The sequence below is a fragment of the Parus major genome, chromosome 1 (assembly GCF_001522545.3).
Source record: "Parus major isolate Abel chromosome 1, Parus_major1.1, whole genome shotgun sequence".
Classification (NCBI taxonomy): domain Eukaryota; kingdom Metazoa; phylum Chordata; class Aves; order Passeriformes; family Paridae; genus Parus; species Parus major.
Genome location: NC_031768.1, coordinates 4,390,627 through 4,407,666, shown reverse-complemented (window position 1 = coordinate 4,407,666; position 17,040 = coordinate 4,390,627). Strand labels below are relative to the sequence as shown.

General features: G+C 42.6%; 1 protein-coding gene across 6 annotated transcripts in view; it reads left to right on the top strand.

Moving 5' to 3' along the window:
* The window catches only part of PRDM15 (PR/SET domain 15), a 35,294-nt gene extending 23,681 nt beyond the window's left edge, over positions 1–11,613 (top strand). For 4 of the 6 annotated variants that reach the window (XM_015640122.3, XM_015640114.3, XM_015640129.3 and 1 more), the window contains 9 exons: positions 2,032–2,195; positions 2,635–2,714; positions 3,297–3,416; positions 4,079–4,210; positions 4,720–4,803; positions 5,019–5,194; positions 6,291–6,371; positions 6,701–6,913; positions 7,382–7,861. In XM_015640122.3, coding sequence (XP_015495608.1) covers positions 2,032–2,195; positions 2,635–2,714; positions 3,297–3,416; positions 4,079–4,210; positions 4,720–4,803; positions 5,019–5,194; positions 6,291–6,371; positions 6,701–6,913; positions 7,382–7,861 — 1,530 coding nt within the window. Of the gene's footprint in view, positions 1–2,031; positions 2,196–2,634; positions 2,715–3,296; positions 3,417–4,078; positions 4,211–4,719; positions 4,804–5,018; positions 5,195–6,290; positions 6,372–6,700; positions 6,914–7,381 lie in introns of all 6 variants that reach the window. The other 2 variants (XM_015640108.3, XM_015640103.3) reach the window with 2 other exon arrangements.
* Positions 11,614–17,040: the final 5,427 nt, after the last annotated feature.

Below are 17,040 nucleotides of genomic sequence, written 5' to 3'. Positions count from 1 at the left end.
ATCTCAAACTACCTTTTAATTATGTGCAACTTAAAATGGTTACAGCATTTCTGATTGATAGAGTGCACAAATTGATTAATTTTTATGAAGTCAAAAGGTTCATTAGTGGATATCCAGTTCAGAGGATTAAGGCTGCTGCTTATGTTCAGTGACTGCTTATTCTTGCCCTGCTCCAGTACAAACAGGATGGTGTTGGAAGTGCTGCAGGAACATAGCTCAGTTGTCAGCTGAGAGAGGAAGACTTTTTAAACCTCTCACTCTGTGGCTTTTGCCATTTTCTAAAGAAATAACATGTTCTTAAAGGCTCTGTGTCCTTCCTGGGTGAGCACACAGTGCTGGGACAGGTGGGATGCAAAACCAGTCAGTGAGAACAGCAGAACTGACCCAGGGACAGGGGGTTTTTGGTTGTTCAGCTGCTGAATTGATCAGAGATTCAGTGGAAATCAGAGCTTATTTCACAGCCCACACTCAATGTGGTGAAAGTTCTTACTTTAGCTTCATTTTAAGACCTGGAGATAATAATATTTCAGTTTTCTTACCTGGGAGCTGGTTTTAAGTGCAAACTGATTTTGTGTTGGTAAACATGTGAAGGTGTGGTGTCACAGCAGTTCATCATGTGCTTGCTTTCACTGTGCTGATTTTCCTGCCTGACACTTCATGGATACATAAACTATATAAAATTGTGTGCTTCCAAGTGAGGGCAGTTGGGCCATTCAAATCAGAAAGATCTTTTTGGAACTTGGGGTTTTTTTTAGTGCTTTTGCAGGTGTTTGTGAAGTAAATAGTTGTATAAGGGAACAGCTGTGGGAAATGGGATTTGATGTCAGGAGATGGGAACACTGAACAGCCAAAGAGAGAACATCTTGGAGAAATCTCTCTTCTGAGCTCTTGAAAAATCTGTTTTTCTGGTCTTAAAGTACACGTTCACCAAGCTGTGCAGTGCTGTTAGAAATGCCCTGACTAGTTCCAGAATTGGAGCAAAAGACCATGTCATTATGACACTTCCCCCTGCATGCTGAAGCATGTATGGATATGCTGGAGCACATCTGGATGTGCACATCTGGAGCTCAGCAGTGCAGCACCTGTCTGTTGTAGCTGCAGCATTTCCAGGAGCTGAGCCAGAGTCACTGCCCTGCAGTGCCTGGGAATTCCAACCCTTCAGGAGCTGCTGCCAAAGCTGACGGTGCAGGCAGGAGCTCACCATGCCCCTGGAGCCCAGCAGATGTTTTCTCCATCTGTGATGCCCTCACTCTTACAGAATCACAGAATAAGCTGAGTTGGAAGGGACCCTCAGGGCACACTGAGTCCAACTCCTGGCTCTGTGCAGCCCCAAGAATCCCACCATGTGCCTGAGAACATTGTCCAAACACTCCTTGAGCTCTGGCTGCTGTGACCAGAACCTGGGGAGTCTGTTCAGTGCCCAGCCACCCTCTGGATGAAGAATCTTTTCCTAATATCCAACCTGAATCTTCCCTGTCACAACTTCAGGCCATTTCCTGGGCTCCTGTCACTGTCACCACAGAGCAGAGATCAGTGCCTGCCCCTCCTTCTGCCCCTGTGAGCAAGTTGAAACTGCAGTGAGGTCTCCCCTCAGTCTCCTGCAGGCTGAACACACCCTCAGTGGCTCCTCACAAGACTTCCCCTCCAGACCCTTCACCCTCCTTTGGACATTCTCTGGTACTTTAATGTCCCTATACTGTGGGGACCAAAACTTCTCACAGTACTCAGGGTGAGCTGGTGGAGCTTAAAGGTGGCTGTTCCTCAGTGCACGAGCAACTGGAGGTCCTCTTCTTGTGCAGAGGTGGAGACACCATCTCCAGCTAGAGAAAAGAGTGAATTGATGTCCTGTAGCAGTGTCCTTGTATTGTCCAAAGAGTTTGAGGCCTAAATCCAGTTGTCACAGGTTTTTCATCCAGCAGCACACGGGATTTTAGTGGTACACGGGATATTTATGTCTGCTCGATGTTACACAGTCATTGTCGTGCCAAGGATGTTTTTCCCCCTTCCATTCACTATTGCTTCATTCCCCAGCTGACCTTTGGCAGAGGGAAGGAGTACCTGAAGCACATCATGGACGTGCACAAGGAGAAGGGTTACGGCTGCAGCATCTGCAACCGGCGCTTCGCCTTGAAGGCCACGTACCACGCGCACATGGTCATCCACAGGGAGAACCTGCCCGACCCTAATGTGCAGAAGTAAGGCTTGTTCCACTGAGAAGAGCTGTCTGCTTGGAGTTCTAATGGTTCTGCCACCTGGGGTGCTCTTAGAGAATTTGGCTGTGCTAAAAGAACTGTGAAATGGGGGTTAAAATGTTTATTACGAGTTTGAAACGCGTGTCTCTAGTGGTTGGCTTCACACAGCCAGCAGCCCCCCAGTCTGGCCTTTGCAAAGTATAAAACAATGATTTTAATAAATGTTTTTTGAAAAAAAAAATGAGTGTTTAGCAATGCCAGACTGCTCCAAGCTTGCAGTCAACTTGGGGGTTTCTTAAGGCTCATGTAGCAAAACTTGTGCTTCAAGGAACTTTTATAGTAATTAGTATCAGGAAACAAAATACAGTTAAGTGACAGAGATGCCTGAGAATCACCTCTGCCTCAAGAGAAGAATCACAGTTTTTGGTCTCTTTGGTTTCAGATATATCCATCCATGTGAAATCTGTGGGAGGATTTTTAACAGTATAGGAAATCTGGAAAGACATAAGCTTATACATACAGGTAAAAATGTTGTGTTTCTTAATCAATACTAAAGAGAAATTGCTGTTGCCTGCCTTTTTTTTTTTTTTTTTTTTTTTTGTCTGGAGGATTTTCACTCTACATTACAACAAGACAAATAGAATATTTATTCTTTTATAGTAAACCAGTTTTCTAAAGCAGGTAATATTAATGAAGACATTTGATCTGGACACACAATCCAAATTCCTAGTTAATATGTTTGCAGGATTCACCTAATTCTGTATTCTGTTCTTCTCCAAATTCTTATCCATGCCACCTTCTCACCATTACACAGGCTGAAACCTGCTACTGCAAAATCATTTTTAACAGCTCATTACTATTTCATGCTATTCAGTCTTCTCCTACCTCAGGCTTTATCTTCTTTTTCTCACACAAAAAGCCAGCTTTTCTCTCTCTTCAAAGTCCTCTAATTTAATTTGGGCTCAAATACCCATGAAAGGTGTGGTTGTCAGCATAGGTGGGCTGTTGCCCTCTAATTCACCACTTTAATCAATTTTTAGGAGATGCACATTACTCATTAACATTTTTTTTTTGTTTACGTTGTCTTTTAAATTTATTTTCAAGGTGTAAAAAGTCATGCTTGTGAGCAATGTGGCAAATCATTTGCTAGAAAAGACATGTTAAAAGAACATATGCGAGTCCATGATAATATCCGAGAATACTTGTGTGCAGAGTGTGGCAAAGGTATGTCTGATGCCTTGTTTTCCATTCATTGTGATACTGAGTAGCAGGTGAATATTTGAATTTAAACAACTTCTCTGCTGAGAGGTAGAAAATGTATTAACCAGGAGCATTATGGTTACATGAGCTGCCCTAATTTTGTACAGTTTGGTTTCATGGCCTGTAAGACAACACTGATTTTAGTAGCATTTGTTTCTGTCAGGTTAAGGAATGCCTGATTTGCAGCACAAAAGTGAGTGGAAGTTGATTTTTTTCATTCTGGGCTATTTACAGGCTTAAAAAATAGAGTAATTTCTCTCTGTAGGAGCCTTAAGAGTTAAAGTCACTTCAGCTTCTTTAATTTCTTGTGTTATAACTTGAACAAATCTGAGCTGGTATTTCAGTGAAAGGCAGTCTGACACCTCTAAGGATGTTTTATCTTTGCTTGTCCCTGCTGTTTTGTTTGTCTATCAGTGATCACTCAGATGTTTTCCAGAGCTTTTTTTTTCCTGGAATTAAAATAATAATGATAATGATGAAGTGCATTGCTACATAAACAATTAAAAACACACAGCAGTGGACTCACAGCAAATATAAAATAGAGCTGTTGGTTAACAGCATGAGCCTGAGTTGTCCCCTGAAGGTGGGAGTGATGGACTAAGTGTCCTGTGCCTTCTGTCTCACAGGAATGAAGACAAAACATGCCCTTCGTCACCACATGAAGCTTCACAAAGGGATTAAGGAATACGAGTGCAAGGAATGTCACCGAAAATTTGCACAGAAAGTCAACATGCTGAAGCATTACAAGAGACACACAGGTGAGGACTTCAAAGACAGACAAAAGTTGCACTGAATCAATTAAATGTTTCCCAAGAGAACTCTTGCCTAGAACAGCCAGACAGTATGACAAAAACTATTAAAATATGCGTGTTCTGCTCTTTGAAAAGTGAGATTTTTGTCCTGTTCTCAGCCAGGACTGCTTGTTCTACAGATAAATGCAGTTTAGTTGGTTTCAAGTTTTACTTTTTTATTTATTTTTTTTTTAGGTTCTTGGTCTAGGGTAGCTCTACAATGTTGGGTTTGTTTTAAGTTAGTGCTGAGTTTGTAATTTCCCAAAACAAAATCTTACTTCCTACATCCTTTTCTCTGGGATTTATTTTCTGCTGGATACAGTGGAATGGATTAGATAAAAATAGCTGGTGAAGCTGGGCTTCTGCTTTTTTTTTTCTGTGATTTTAGGTTTTTTTATGTTACTAATACAAAAGTCAGAATTGTCTCAGATACCTTTAGGCTGCTTTCACAGGTGCCAAATGTGCTTTTCATGCAGGAATCAAAGATTTCATGTGTGAGCTCTGTGGCAAGACGTTCAGCGAGAGAAATACAATGGAGACTCACAAGTTGATTCATACAGGTAAACCCTCTAAAAAACAGTATCCAGCAAAACTACCTTAATTTTGCTCCTTAATTTTGATTTAGACTGGCCAGTCTTGGAACTAATGCTGCACACCCTATTACCAAACTGTGCAGTTACCTAAACCACTAGCCAAAGCCAAGCTGTTGCTCTCGTCGAGGGACTGGCACTCTGATGCTCACCCATGGGCTTTCCTTCCTTCCCTCTGCCACCAGTAGGAAAACAGTGGACGTGTTCAGTGTGTGATAAGAAGTATGTCACTGATTACATGCTGCAGAAGCACATCCAGCTCACCCATGACAAGGTGGAAGCCCAGAGCTGTCAGCTGTGTGGAACAAAAGTTTCTACCAGGGCGTCCATGAGTCGACACATGAGGCGTAAACACCCAGAGGTGAGGGAGTTTCAGTGGAGGATTGTGGAAATTTTTATTGTTTTTTTTTTTTTTGAAAGAATGTTTATGGCCTTCAGTGACTTGAAAGGAATTTCTTTCCTCTTCTCTCTTTTTTTTTTTCTGTTCTTTTCCCTAGTTTTAAGTAGTGAAACATGGACTTAACTGAATCAGCCATTTTATTATCTGATTCTCAGTCCCTAAAAATGAAGTTCTTTTGATTATTTAAATCTGCTTTATTTTTCTGCCCTGGCTTAAATATATGTTTTTTCATGTTTTGTGTCCATCCATTAGCGAGTATAATTGATTCTTTTTTCCTCATTGTGTTTTCTATATTCAGAAGTGATCTGAAAGAAGTGGTGAATAGAGAGGTGATGAGAGCTTCTACTGATGATACAAAATTATTCTCAGTGTTAGAGATGAATGCTGACTGGAGAGAATCTGGATTAGAGGGGTGTTTTGTCTGCCTCCAATGTTGTTTTTTTCTGTGTTCTAAATATTGTGTTTCTCCTCAGCATTTCTTGTTTAGGTTTGACAAAGGCTTGTCTGTTCCCTTTGAAGCTTTTTAAGATTTTTTTAACTATCAATTTTTCATTAGCATTGCTTTGCTGTTTTATCATGATGACTGGGAAGGAAGTCAACAAAATGCTTTGTTTATTGATTTGGGGATTTCAAATGCAGCTACATATCTGAAATCCAGAGAACACTTTGTCTCTGTTCTTTGATGAGCTGGGATGTGTAGATTCATCTGAAAATAATGAAGTAGGACACAGTTGATAGGTTTATAAATTGAAATGCTAACATAATACTTTTTTTTTCCAAACACGTTGTTCTCTGTAGAATTCATCACTTCCCAGAGGGTTATGTTCTGTCTAGAATATGAAAATAGACATGTTCTTTTACTGTGTTTAGATATTGCTGGATTTCAGCAGGAGGGAAAAGATGATATGCCAAGAGGTTATTTTAAAAAGCCACAGTTAAGTCCCTGTATTAAATACTATTAGATTACATCACTTTTGCTTGGTGATGGGGTTTGTTGGGGAAGTGCAGTGCTGTTTGCCTGTGGTCAGTTCTGCAGCTGACACCTCTTGGTGTTCAGATTCTTTCAGTGAGGATTGATGATTTAGAGCCGATGCCAGAGACGACGACCATTGATGCCTCTTCAATTGGGATTGTTCAGGTGAGTTCCTGCTGCAGGGTGAGGTGGGACATCACTTTTTGGGTACATAACATAGCTGGGTGTGGGCTGATGGGTGAGGAATGTGCTTTTTTAGAGAGTCAGCCCCAGTGGAACATGTCCAAGCAGCCACAAGCTGCTGATCTGCTTGGTTGTATAACAGGCAGAATGTAATTACAGGGTGAGGTCTCAATCCCTGGAGTCAGGATTTTGCTAAAGTTTGTTTCTTTGCTTGAGAACTGACAGTAAGCCAGCTTCAGGTGATTGTCTCTTACTTGGAACCTCACTAAGCAAAAGGAGTTGATGTTTTGTTTGGAACTGTGTTGCTGCAGCCGGAATTAGCCTTGGAACAGGGTGAACTACCAGAAGGGAAGCAGCACGTAAAAACTCCTAAACGTGGCCAGAAACAAAAACAGAAGTCAGGTGAGGAGGAGGAAGCTCAAGTGCCTGAGGACCCTGCCTTCAGTGAATACACAGAGAAGGAAGGAGAATTCACAGGGAATGTTGGAGATGAGACTAATTCAGCTGTACAGAGCATCCAACAGGTGAGCTGCAGGAGGAGAGTGATGGATGGCATTGCTTGGAGGGAGTAACCCTTCTTTTGGTTAAGAAACATCACAAAAATGGTTGGAACATTTGGAGCTGATTGGATAAATTGTGGTAATACAAAGATGGGTTTAAAGACCCAAGAAGCTGGACCGATAAGCTCCTCATGTTTGCTTTCACTTCCTCTGGTGTTAGCATCAGTTTGTTTGCTAGATATCATTAACTGGCTGAAGCTGTGATTAAAAGAGTGGAAGTTAATTGGGCTGTTTGTTCTGAATGTCACACGTCCCTCTCTCCCATCACCATCTTATCTCTACACGTGGAAGTTGGTATATTCCAAGTTTTCTGCATTCCCATCTGCTTGTGACTTCTCTTGCTGGCAAGGTGTGAGCCCACCAGCTCCTCCCTGGTGTTTGATGGTCAGCTGGAAGCTGCTAGGCTGAGGTTCCCTTTGTGTTTCTCCTCAGGTGGTGGTGACCCTCAGCGACCCAAACGTCACAGCCCCCTCCAGCTCCGTGGGGCTCACCAACATCACCGTCACCCCCATCACCACGGCAGCCGGCAGCCAGTTCACCAACCTGCAGCCCGTGGCCGTGGGCCACCTGAGCGCCCCGGAGCGCCAGCTGCAGCTGGACAACTCCATCCTGACCGTCACCTTCGACACGGTCAGCGGCTCGGCCATGCTGCACAACCGCCAGAGCGACCTTCAGCTGCCGCCGCAGCCCGAGGCGCCCAACCCCCAGTCCGTGGCCCATTTCATTAACCTGACCACCCTGGTGAACTCCATTGCTCCCCTGGGGAACCAGATGACAGAACAGCACCCCCTGAGCTGGAGGTCAGTGCCTCAGACTGATGTCCTGCAGCCGCCGGCGCCGGCCGCGCCGCAGCAGCCGGGCCAGCAGCCCGTTCCCACAGAGCAGCAGCAGCAGCAGATGTACAGCTACTAATTTATACCTGGGGAAGTGCTGGCATGGACAGTGCTCAGAGACACACACAAAAAAAATAAACCCCACACAGACCTTTGGAAAATTTCTAATAGGATTGTTTGCTGGATACCAAACAGAGATGGGAAAATGTTTATACGTTGAAATTTAAGCTGAAATTGGTAGATCACCCTGCAACACCCTGGTCTGAGATTCTCGTGCAGTCTTTAGACCTTGCACTGTCTTAAAAAAATAACAGGGGAAAAAACCCAAAATCTCACCACAAATTTAGCAGCCCCTTGCAGTTGTGCACTAGGATTGAGATTTGACAGGTGCATCATCACACACCTTAACCACAGCAGGGAAATCCTAAATCTTGCAGCACTTGTGTACATCACTTTGTGATGTACAAAAAAACCCTTTCAGCCATACCATGTCACTTCTTTCCAAGTCTGGAAATGACATCTGAAGACCTTGTTCACAGTGGGTGGAATGTCCTTGTGGTCAGCTGGAAAAGACTGAAATGTGAAGACACAAAGGGGCTAAACAAGAATTGTCTTTGTTTCTTCTCTTCTTTAAGTCTTGTATCTAACAACATCGGTAAAGTAGGTGGAATCTGGGGTTTTGGGGTGGGCATGAGTGTGGTGTGGAAGAAAGTATTACCAATTATTTCCATTTTAGTCATGGGAAAAGCCCTGTACCCATCAGACAGTGTTAGTGCTACTTGAACCAGAGAGCTGGGCTAATGCTGAAGCAAACTTCTATGGTCTTCTAGTCAAGTTTCAATCAAACCAATTACAAACTGAAAGAAGAATGTGATACAGTTTTATGTAATTTTTCAAACCTGCTCTTTCAATCTTGCTTTTAGCTAATAGGCCTGAAGAGCAATTAGTCCCCTTTGATGAAGTTCAGGATGTGAATTTTTTTCAATTAGACTTATTACATTGTGTAATAAACATTTGAGAAAGCATTCTTTTTATATATATATACATATACATATATATATATATAGCCTTTGTATTTTACTGTGTGTTCCTGGTGAATATTTGTGTGAAAAACACTGTTACCAACACAATCCATGAATTTTTTCATGCCCATGTTGCCCCTTCTCATGGAAAAAAAATATGGCTTCTGTTCCTTCTGTTTCCAAAATTTATTTCCCAAGTTCACAGCCACACACAAGGTTGTGTGAAGTGCAAGAAAAAGAAAAAGGAATGTCTGAAGCATATTCTGTGTCCTGCCACATGGAGTCAGTGTGCCCCAGTGTATAATGGGTGAGGTTTGCATGACTGCTGGGGATGCAAATTGTGGGTTGGTCAAACACATCTTTGCTGACAGTGCCCCTTCATTTCATTCTCCATCCATGGATGTGCAGTCTGGACTTTTGCATGTCAAGAAGATAGTAATATTCCCACAGGGAAAATGAGCTGATGGCAAAAAGGAATAAACTAAATATATATATGTATATATGCATATATATATATATATATATAAAATATTGTTGCTTGGAATCCTGAAGGGGAAACCCATCTGTGGCTGAAGAACAAGGTCCTTTGGGGCAGCAGACTGAGCCACAGAACTGTGCTGAAGGGTTTATTTTTTCCTGAGGATGAAGCAGCTGCTGTGTCTGACAGTGAGGATGGATTGGTGGTTGTAAAAATCCTGTCTGTGCCTATGGTATTTATGAAAAAGTTGTATGTTTTAGCAAAAATACGAGTAGGAACGACTTCAGCTTTGAAAGTCTCTATTAACACGGACTACTTCACCCCTAAAGGTTGCCTTATAATCTCTACAACAAATTCTCCCAAAGTATAAATGTCTGGATATTAAAATGAACCTCCAGTGGTTTTCTTGGTGCTGTGGCCAGAGGCTTGGTATAGCAGGCTTTGTGTAAAGCTGCAGGACATGGACTGGAAAGGGATTTCTGGGGACAGATTTTGTGTGGCAGAAGAGCAGAACTGTTTTTATTTAAATGTCATCTGGTCCATAAAATACCTGCATGAGAGGGACCAGTATTTGATGGGACAAGGATGCATATCAGAAAGAAAGGAACCTTTCAGCAGTGTGGGAAAGAGAATTTTTCATTCCCTACCCACTTTTGTCTTCCTTAGGTACTTCTCACACAAATACTCTGAGATCCTGTAATTTTTTTGGCCTCCTGACATCCTGAGTACAGTTCCTGGATTATTTCACCACTGCCTTGAGCTAGTTCAGTTTCTACTCAGCTGTCCTGTCCACAAATGCTTGTGTTTCACACCAAACCACTGGGCAAGAGGAAGCCAGGTTTTATTTATGAAATATATTGTTTATGTACTTGAAACTTTTTTTCTTCCCCCTGTGTTTGGTGCCTAATTGGTAAAGGCACATTATCTTTTGGCAGGGTACTATGGAAAAAGGGGAAAAAAAGGGAAGGAAAGCAAATGGAGAGCTCCTAGGTTGAGTTGTTATGGTAAATACAGAATTTTTACACAATCAAAGTGTTTTTGAGACACATATAAATAGTGATTAGGCTTGTAATTGGGGAGGAAGAGGTGTTTTGCCTTAGCAGAGCAGATGAACTCTTATGTTGATACTGACAGTGGCATTTGTGCTGCATTGAATCAACCTGCATTTAACATTTAATTTCCTGTTTGATAAGAGGAAATCAACCTTTAGAGACCTCTCTGGCTTCACAAAATCTCTATCCTAATGTGATACCCTGGTCTTCTGTACTCTTATGGGGTTTGGCATCCCTTCTGTGCTACCTGGCCTCAATAACCTCACCCAGGCAATAGGATCTTGCCTTTCTGGCAGTGATTCCAGGTGATTTTAGAAGGAATGTTCCCTCAGTAAGTACTTGCATGCTGGTTTTCATTTGGAAATGTCCCTCTTCAATTTCTCAGCATCCCCAAAATCATAGAACAGCCCAGGCTGGAAGGCACCTCAAAAGATGATTGATCTGGTCCAGCCTTTTTTTTGGGGGGAAAGGAAGCATAGGTGAGGTGATGGAATCATAAAATCACCATTAACCACCATCCTGTCTAATTGCCTCTTTTAAACCTGCAGTGACACAACTCTGGGAAGGTTGTTGTAGTGGGTGATTGTTCTTCCTGTAAAAATTACCTTAAATAATGTTCAGGAGAGGAAAATATAACCACTGGGAAGGCTTTGGTTAGGCCAGGCAACAGAAAGCTCTCTAAAAGTTGATCTTCCCAGAGCACTCCTTTGAGATGGTGCCTCATCATCTCCCAACATGATTTTATTATTACTCCTGTTATTAACATCCCTATGAGAAAACAACTGTATCTTGGGTGTGCTGCACCATGGGGAAAAAAAGAAATCCAGGACAAATTACTCTGTTTGCTTTTTGTTTCAAATTGTTTTGTTTGGAGATGTTGGAAATTGCTGCCTTTTCAGACAGAGCTTCCCTTGGACAAGCAGCAACTGCTCTCCCAACTAAGCCTTTTCCAGGTGAATACCAAAGTTGTACTGATGCTGTTTTCAAACTGCATAAGAAATAAAACCACTCCATAAGGGATGTGCAATCTAAATTTCCTCTGCCAATTTGTTCCTTGCCTTTTCAGCTGTAGGATGTGAAGGCTTTATTGTTTTCAGCCACCTGTTGGAGGTTTTTGCATAACAACTGTTCAGTCACAAACTGGAATTACTTTGAGCCAAAGGAGTGATGTTGTGTGGTGTTCTGTGTATTGTCATTGTTTATTGCTAAGACTATTATTTAATTGAATGCTGTCTGTGGCACACTGGGCTCTGAAGTAAAGGAGCATCGAGGTACAGAATCCTTTCTCTGCCAGTGTTATTCTTTACTCTTCCTTAATTAAGATATTATTAGGATAAACATTTTTTTTTCCTTCCCATCTCTCATATTTGCCTCAAAAGAAGTAAGATTAACCCTCATCCCGTGGAACCTTGTACATCCCAAATTATGGAAACACGGGGTAGCATATTAAAATATTTAGAATCTAAAATATTTATTCTGTAGCTTGTTACTGGTAATAACAGAGAGCAGAAGAGATTGCATCTTTCATAGTTTCTGTGCTGAGTTCTCTCAGCAGAATTGACTGTATCAAGTGTTACTACACTTTATAAAACCCCCTTTTTAACTGTGTCATTGTGAAAAGTGAGTATTTTTGCAGAAACCCTCCAGCCAGTCTCCTGCCAGTCCAACCAGCCACATTTCTGTACTCTTATTGTTCCAGAGATTGTCTGAAGTTAACTTCCAGGTTACACTTGGATTTATTTCAAGAACTGAATTCCCTGCCAGTTTGTCAGTGATTTGTTCTGTATACACAAAGATGTCTCAGTTTCTCATCTGGAAAAGCAGGAATGGAATAAATTCCACACATCCAAGTGCCAGTCATATCCAACTATAGGTACCCCATGCAAATGGGGTAAATACCTTTGTGAATTCTTGGCCAGTGATGAGATTTCCCTGGTGTTGTTTACAGTAATAATAATGTCACTCCTGATTCCTTTTGGCCTGACATTTATTATTGATTTGGGTGTTCCTGTTGGAAACTCTTTAACCCTTGTATTCTTGACCCTCCCACTGTTGGCCTCATCTGTAAAAGGAGATGAATGTGGGAGGAGGATCTGCTCATCCACACTCATGCACAGCAAAGCTCTGAAGTTTTGGGACTGACATGCAGCCAAGTGACTTGAATCTCTGAGATTCGTTACCAAGGTTTGTTTCCATATAGAAGTTGTTGGTTTTATTTTGTTTGTTTTTTTTTTTTTTTGCTACAGCAAACCCAAAATCCCATGGTGGCAGCAGGATAAAGGAAAAAATATATTTCTATCATGTTTCTCTTCAACCTGACTGTTTTGAGTATTGATTTTGCACTCTTCATGGCAGGAAGCTGTTAAAAAATCAGTGCAGCCATGTTTGGAAAGGATGTTTCTTGCCCTAAGATGCTTTGAGAAAGCTCTTCTGGATTTATTTTTCCTCCTGGGTGCTGCAGGGCTGTTCTGCATCTGTGCTGCTGCTCTCAGTTCAGACAGGATTCTGCAGAAGAATCTTAAAGCACAGAATGGCTCTGTTTGGGAAGGACCTTAAAAACAACCCAGTGCCAGCCCAGCCATGGCAGGGACACCTCCCACTGTCCCAGGAGCTCCCAATGTCCAGCCTGGCCTTGGGCACTGCCAGGGATCCAGGGGCAGCCCCAGCTGCTCTGGGAACCCTGTGCCAGGGCCTGCCCACCCTGCCCGGGAAGAATTTCTTCTTAATACCAAACCTAAGGATACTTTCTTTCAGTTTAGAGCCATTCTCCCTTCTCCTGTCACTACATACCCTTATAAAAAGTCCCTTTCCAGCTCTCCTTGCACAGCTGATGATGGCTGAAACACTGGATCACTCATCCAAAGAGTCCAAACTCACTGTTGCTAAATTTCCAATATCTGAGCAGAAAATGTCCTGGAGATTTCAGTGTCACTCCCAGAGGAAGAATTCTGTCGACATTTGGGGTGTAATGCCCTTGTGTTCCTGCTTTATCCAGGAGCTGTGTTGGCCAGTTACACTGCCTGGTTTTGAAAAGCTGATTGTTGGGTGCAATGTCTCTAGAGCAGCTGATAGGAAAAGCAAGAAAAACTGCTGGGTTTGGAATTATTTCATTTAAAGCCAAGTTTTTCAGTCCTAAAATCTTTGCTGTCACTCGAGTGCTTTCCTGTGTTTTTCTTTTTACTTGCAGGTTTTGATTCTAGAAGGTTTTTAAGGTGTCCCAGAAGTGTAGGAGAAAAAAAAAGGAAAGAAAAATGAAAAGGAAAGAAAAAAGAAAAGGGAAGAAAAAAGAAAAGGAAAGAAAAAAAAGAGAGTAGTAATGGCAGAATGAGGAGTTAAAATCAGGAGAAACAAGTGATGCTCATTTTCTACAGATTCCCACCCTTCTGCCCACCTGAGCCTTAGGTTCCTGCTGTGATGGGTGATGGAAGCTCAGGGAAGGAGGCAGCACAAGCTCTGGCTCGTTTGCCAGAGCTGTGGGTTGGGATTGAGGTGCAGGGTGTTGTTAATGAGGGCAGACACCAGCTCTGCCAGCCTGCCTTCCCCTCCAGCCACGTGCTCATCTCAGTGCCTGTCCCAGCACAGCTTTGCACAGAGCTCAGGGGAACCTCAGAGTCTCCAGGACTCGTATCTTTCACGTTTGGTGAATGTAAAATCTCAGAATCCTTTTGGGCTGGAAAGAGATCATTGAGTCCAAGCTGTGCCTGATCCCCACCTTGTCCCCAGCCCTGAGTGCCACGTCCAGGTGACACCTCCAGGGATGGGGACTCCACCACCTCCATGGACAGCTCTTCCAGTGCCTGACCATCCTTTCTGTGAAGGAATTCTTCCTGATGTCCAACCTGAGCCTACCCTGGCACAGCTGGAGGCTCTTGTCCTATTCCTGCTTATCACAGAATAGTTTGGGTCAGAAGGGACCTTAAATCCCACCCAGTGGCAGCCCTGCCATGGCAGGGCCACCTCCCACTGTCCCAGGAGCTCCCAATGTCCAGCCTGGCCTTGGGCACTGCCAGGGATCCAGGGGCAGCCCCAGCTGCTCTGGCAATTCCATCCCAGCCCCTGCCCACCCTGCCAGGGAACAATTCCAAGATCCAATCTAAACCTACTCACAGTTTGTAGCCATTCCCCCTTCTCCTGTCACTCCAGTTCCTCGTGTATTGTCCCTCTCCAGCTTCCCTGTAGCCCCTTCAGGCACTGGAAGCTGCTCTGAGGTCTCCACACGACCTTTTCTCCTCCCCAGCCAGTCCCAACTTTCTCAGCAAGAAAGGGATTCAAAACTGGGGGCAAAGAGGGGCAAAGAGGGGCAACGAGGAACATTGGAAGTACAGCTAAAAAATGTGTGAGAGGATGCAAGCTCAGGCTGCTGTGCTGAACTGATGGCAGGCTGTGCTTGGCTGCAGGGCCCTTCACTGATGGGGGATTATTGCACAGAATCTGTGTGTAGGAATCCAGAGATGGAGAGACGTTTCTCTGTTTGTCCTGTTCTCCTAAAAAGGTATTAATCCTATTTGTCACTGACAGAAAAGCTTCCAAATATCCCTGGGTAAACCAGGATTTACAAAAAATTAAGTAAAAGGCAGTAGAATGTTTAGTATGTCACTGAAATGAAAAATACAGATTTTAAAGTGTTTAATACATGGAATAAAGATGGAGGAAAAAAATATAGTTCTTAGATCTCCTTCCTTCTTCTCCATGATTCTGCAGTTTTTAAGGGCAAAGAGTGATTGGTTGAAAGTTAGTTGCAGTTTTAGTTACCTAAGTAAGTATAGAAAACTCATTTGTTAATATATAAAAACAACACAAGTGTCTATTGTTAATAAAGTAAAAATAGATATAAAAATAAAACAACTGCGTGGTTCAGGGCCATTTTATGCCATCAGAACCAAAGTGGGGCAAATTATAGTGATTTAAACTTGTGCAGAAAGTCTAGAAAAACCTGCCAGGTTTTGTGCTAACATCCTAATAAACACAAGAAACGAGATCCTAACGAGCTTTAAAGTTTTCTTCCTACCCAGAGAACTGAAATAAACAGAATTCCCTGTGAGGGAGTATTCCAGAAAAACTCAGCTCAAAAGAGACTGAGAAAAAACCCAAGTGCAAGAAGTGCAGCAGAATCAAAAAGAGAAGAAGTTTCACTGTGTTCTGTCACCTGCACAGGGAAGAGTGTTGCTGTGTGCTCAGTGTGTGAATTTATTAAATGAATAAAATAGTTATGTGCAGCAACACGCAGGAAGCCAGCAGTGAGATGCCCAGTGATAAGAGAATGAAGAAGGCCCAGGTTTTGTGGCTTTTGGGAATTGTGGAAGCGAGGTTGGGAGCGGATTTCTCCAGGGTGATTGTCCTTTCTCACACACAGAACAAACCTCTGTGGTGCCTGCAGCAAGTCAGGCACAGGAGAGTTCTCTGAGGGGTGACACTGGAGTAAAAGGGGGCTTTGCAATCAAAAAAAAAACCTTTAAAAGAACCAAATCAGCTCATTACAGGAAAGGCTGGGGAAATACTAACCCAAGATCCTTGCTCTGCAAAGGGACATACAAAAGAATGGCTCAGTCTGTTATACTGGTAGATAAAACAATAATAAATAAACTGCATGCTTGCACTCCTTTTCCCTTCACACCAATGCCCTGACCCTCATCAGAGCCTTCAAAGCAATAAATATCTTTTCTGACATGCAGATGGCACTTGTGCCCTCGTTAGGGAGTAAAATTGCTGAACTGCAATATGGGTGCATAGGTTGGGGGTGTTTGGGCAGGAGTGGGTTCTTCTTGGGGCTGTGTGTGTCTTTAAAAGTAAAGAACTGCTGCTAAAAGTAAAGTCCATGCTGATGCAAATAGATTTTTTCTGAGGAGACTGGAGTCAGTGACAAAGCACCATTTTAAAGACACACACAACACACACACACACAATATTTAATATTGCATAATCAAAGAGAAAAATTGGAAACTTTGTCCTGAAGGCAAATGCACTTATTTCTCATTCACTCTCCTCCCTTTTTCACTATTTTTTTCCCATGAAATACATGCAAATCCCAACATGCACTAAGTTTTCCTCCAGGCATGATATACTTGTGTGGTTATTTAAGAAGTGAGTTGAATAGAGATATGAGGTTTTCCCAGCAGAAAGAGCTTGGAAAAAAAAGAGTGCTCTGTTTACTGCTGTTGTTTTAAAGTTATGCACTCACCCCTGAGAGCATTTGTAGGTAGTAAAGGGGATAGCTGTCATTCTAATTATGAAAAACACACATTTCCTTCTTAATTTGCTTTGTCTTCTCACAGTACAGCCACTGTTTCTGAGTCTGCCTACTTGGAAAGGTGTCTAGAAATTAAATTGTAAGTGATTTATCAAAATGAAGAGTGGTTTAAGGAGTAATTCAAGTAGAGCAAGAACTTGCTGTTATCAATTAATGTTTGAAAGAAATCACAAATTCTGGCTGCACAGGATATTTGTGAGTCTGGAAACAGCAAATCAATGTGTGTGGTCTGCAAATCCTTCCAGAATCCTTCCAGCTCTCCATTGCCTTTCAAGGTGTTTGGGGTGAAGGATACTGGGAATGGTGGGGTTGAGCCTGAACTAACAGAAGTACAAACAGAAGGATTAGAGGGTGGGTGGGGTGGGGAGAGGAGGGAGGAGGGTTGTGGGAGGTTCAGCTGGGATGGGAGACAAGGAAAGGGGATGTGGGAGGTTCAAATAAAATATAAAAACCAGGAAG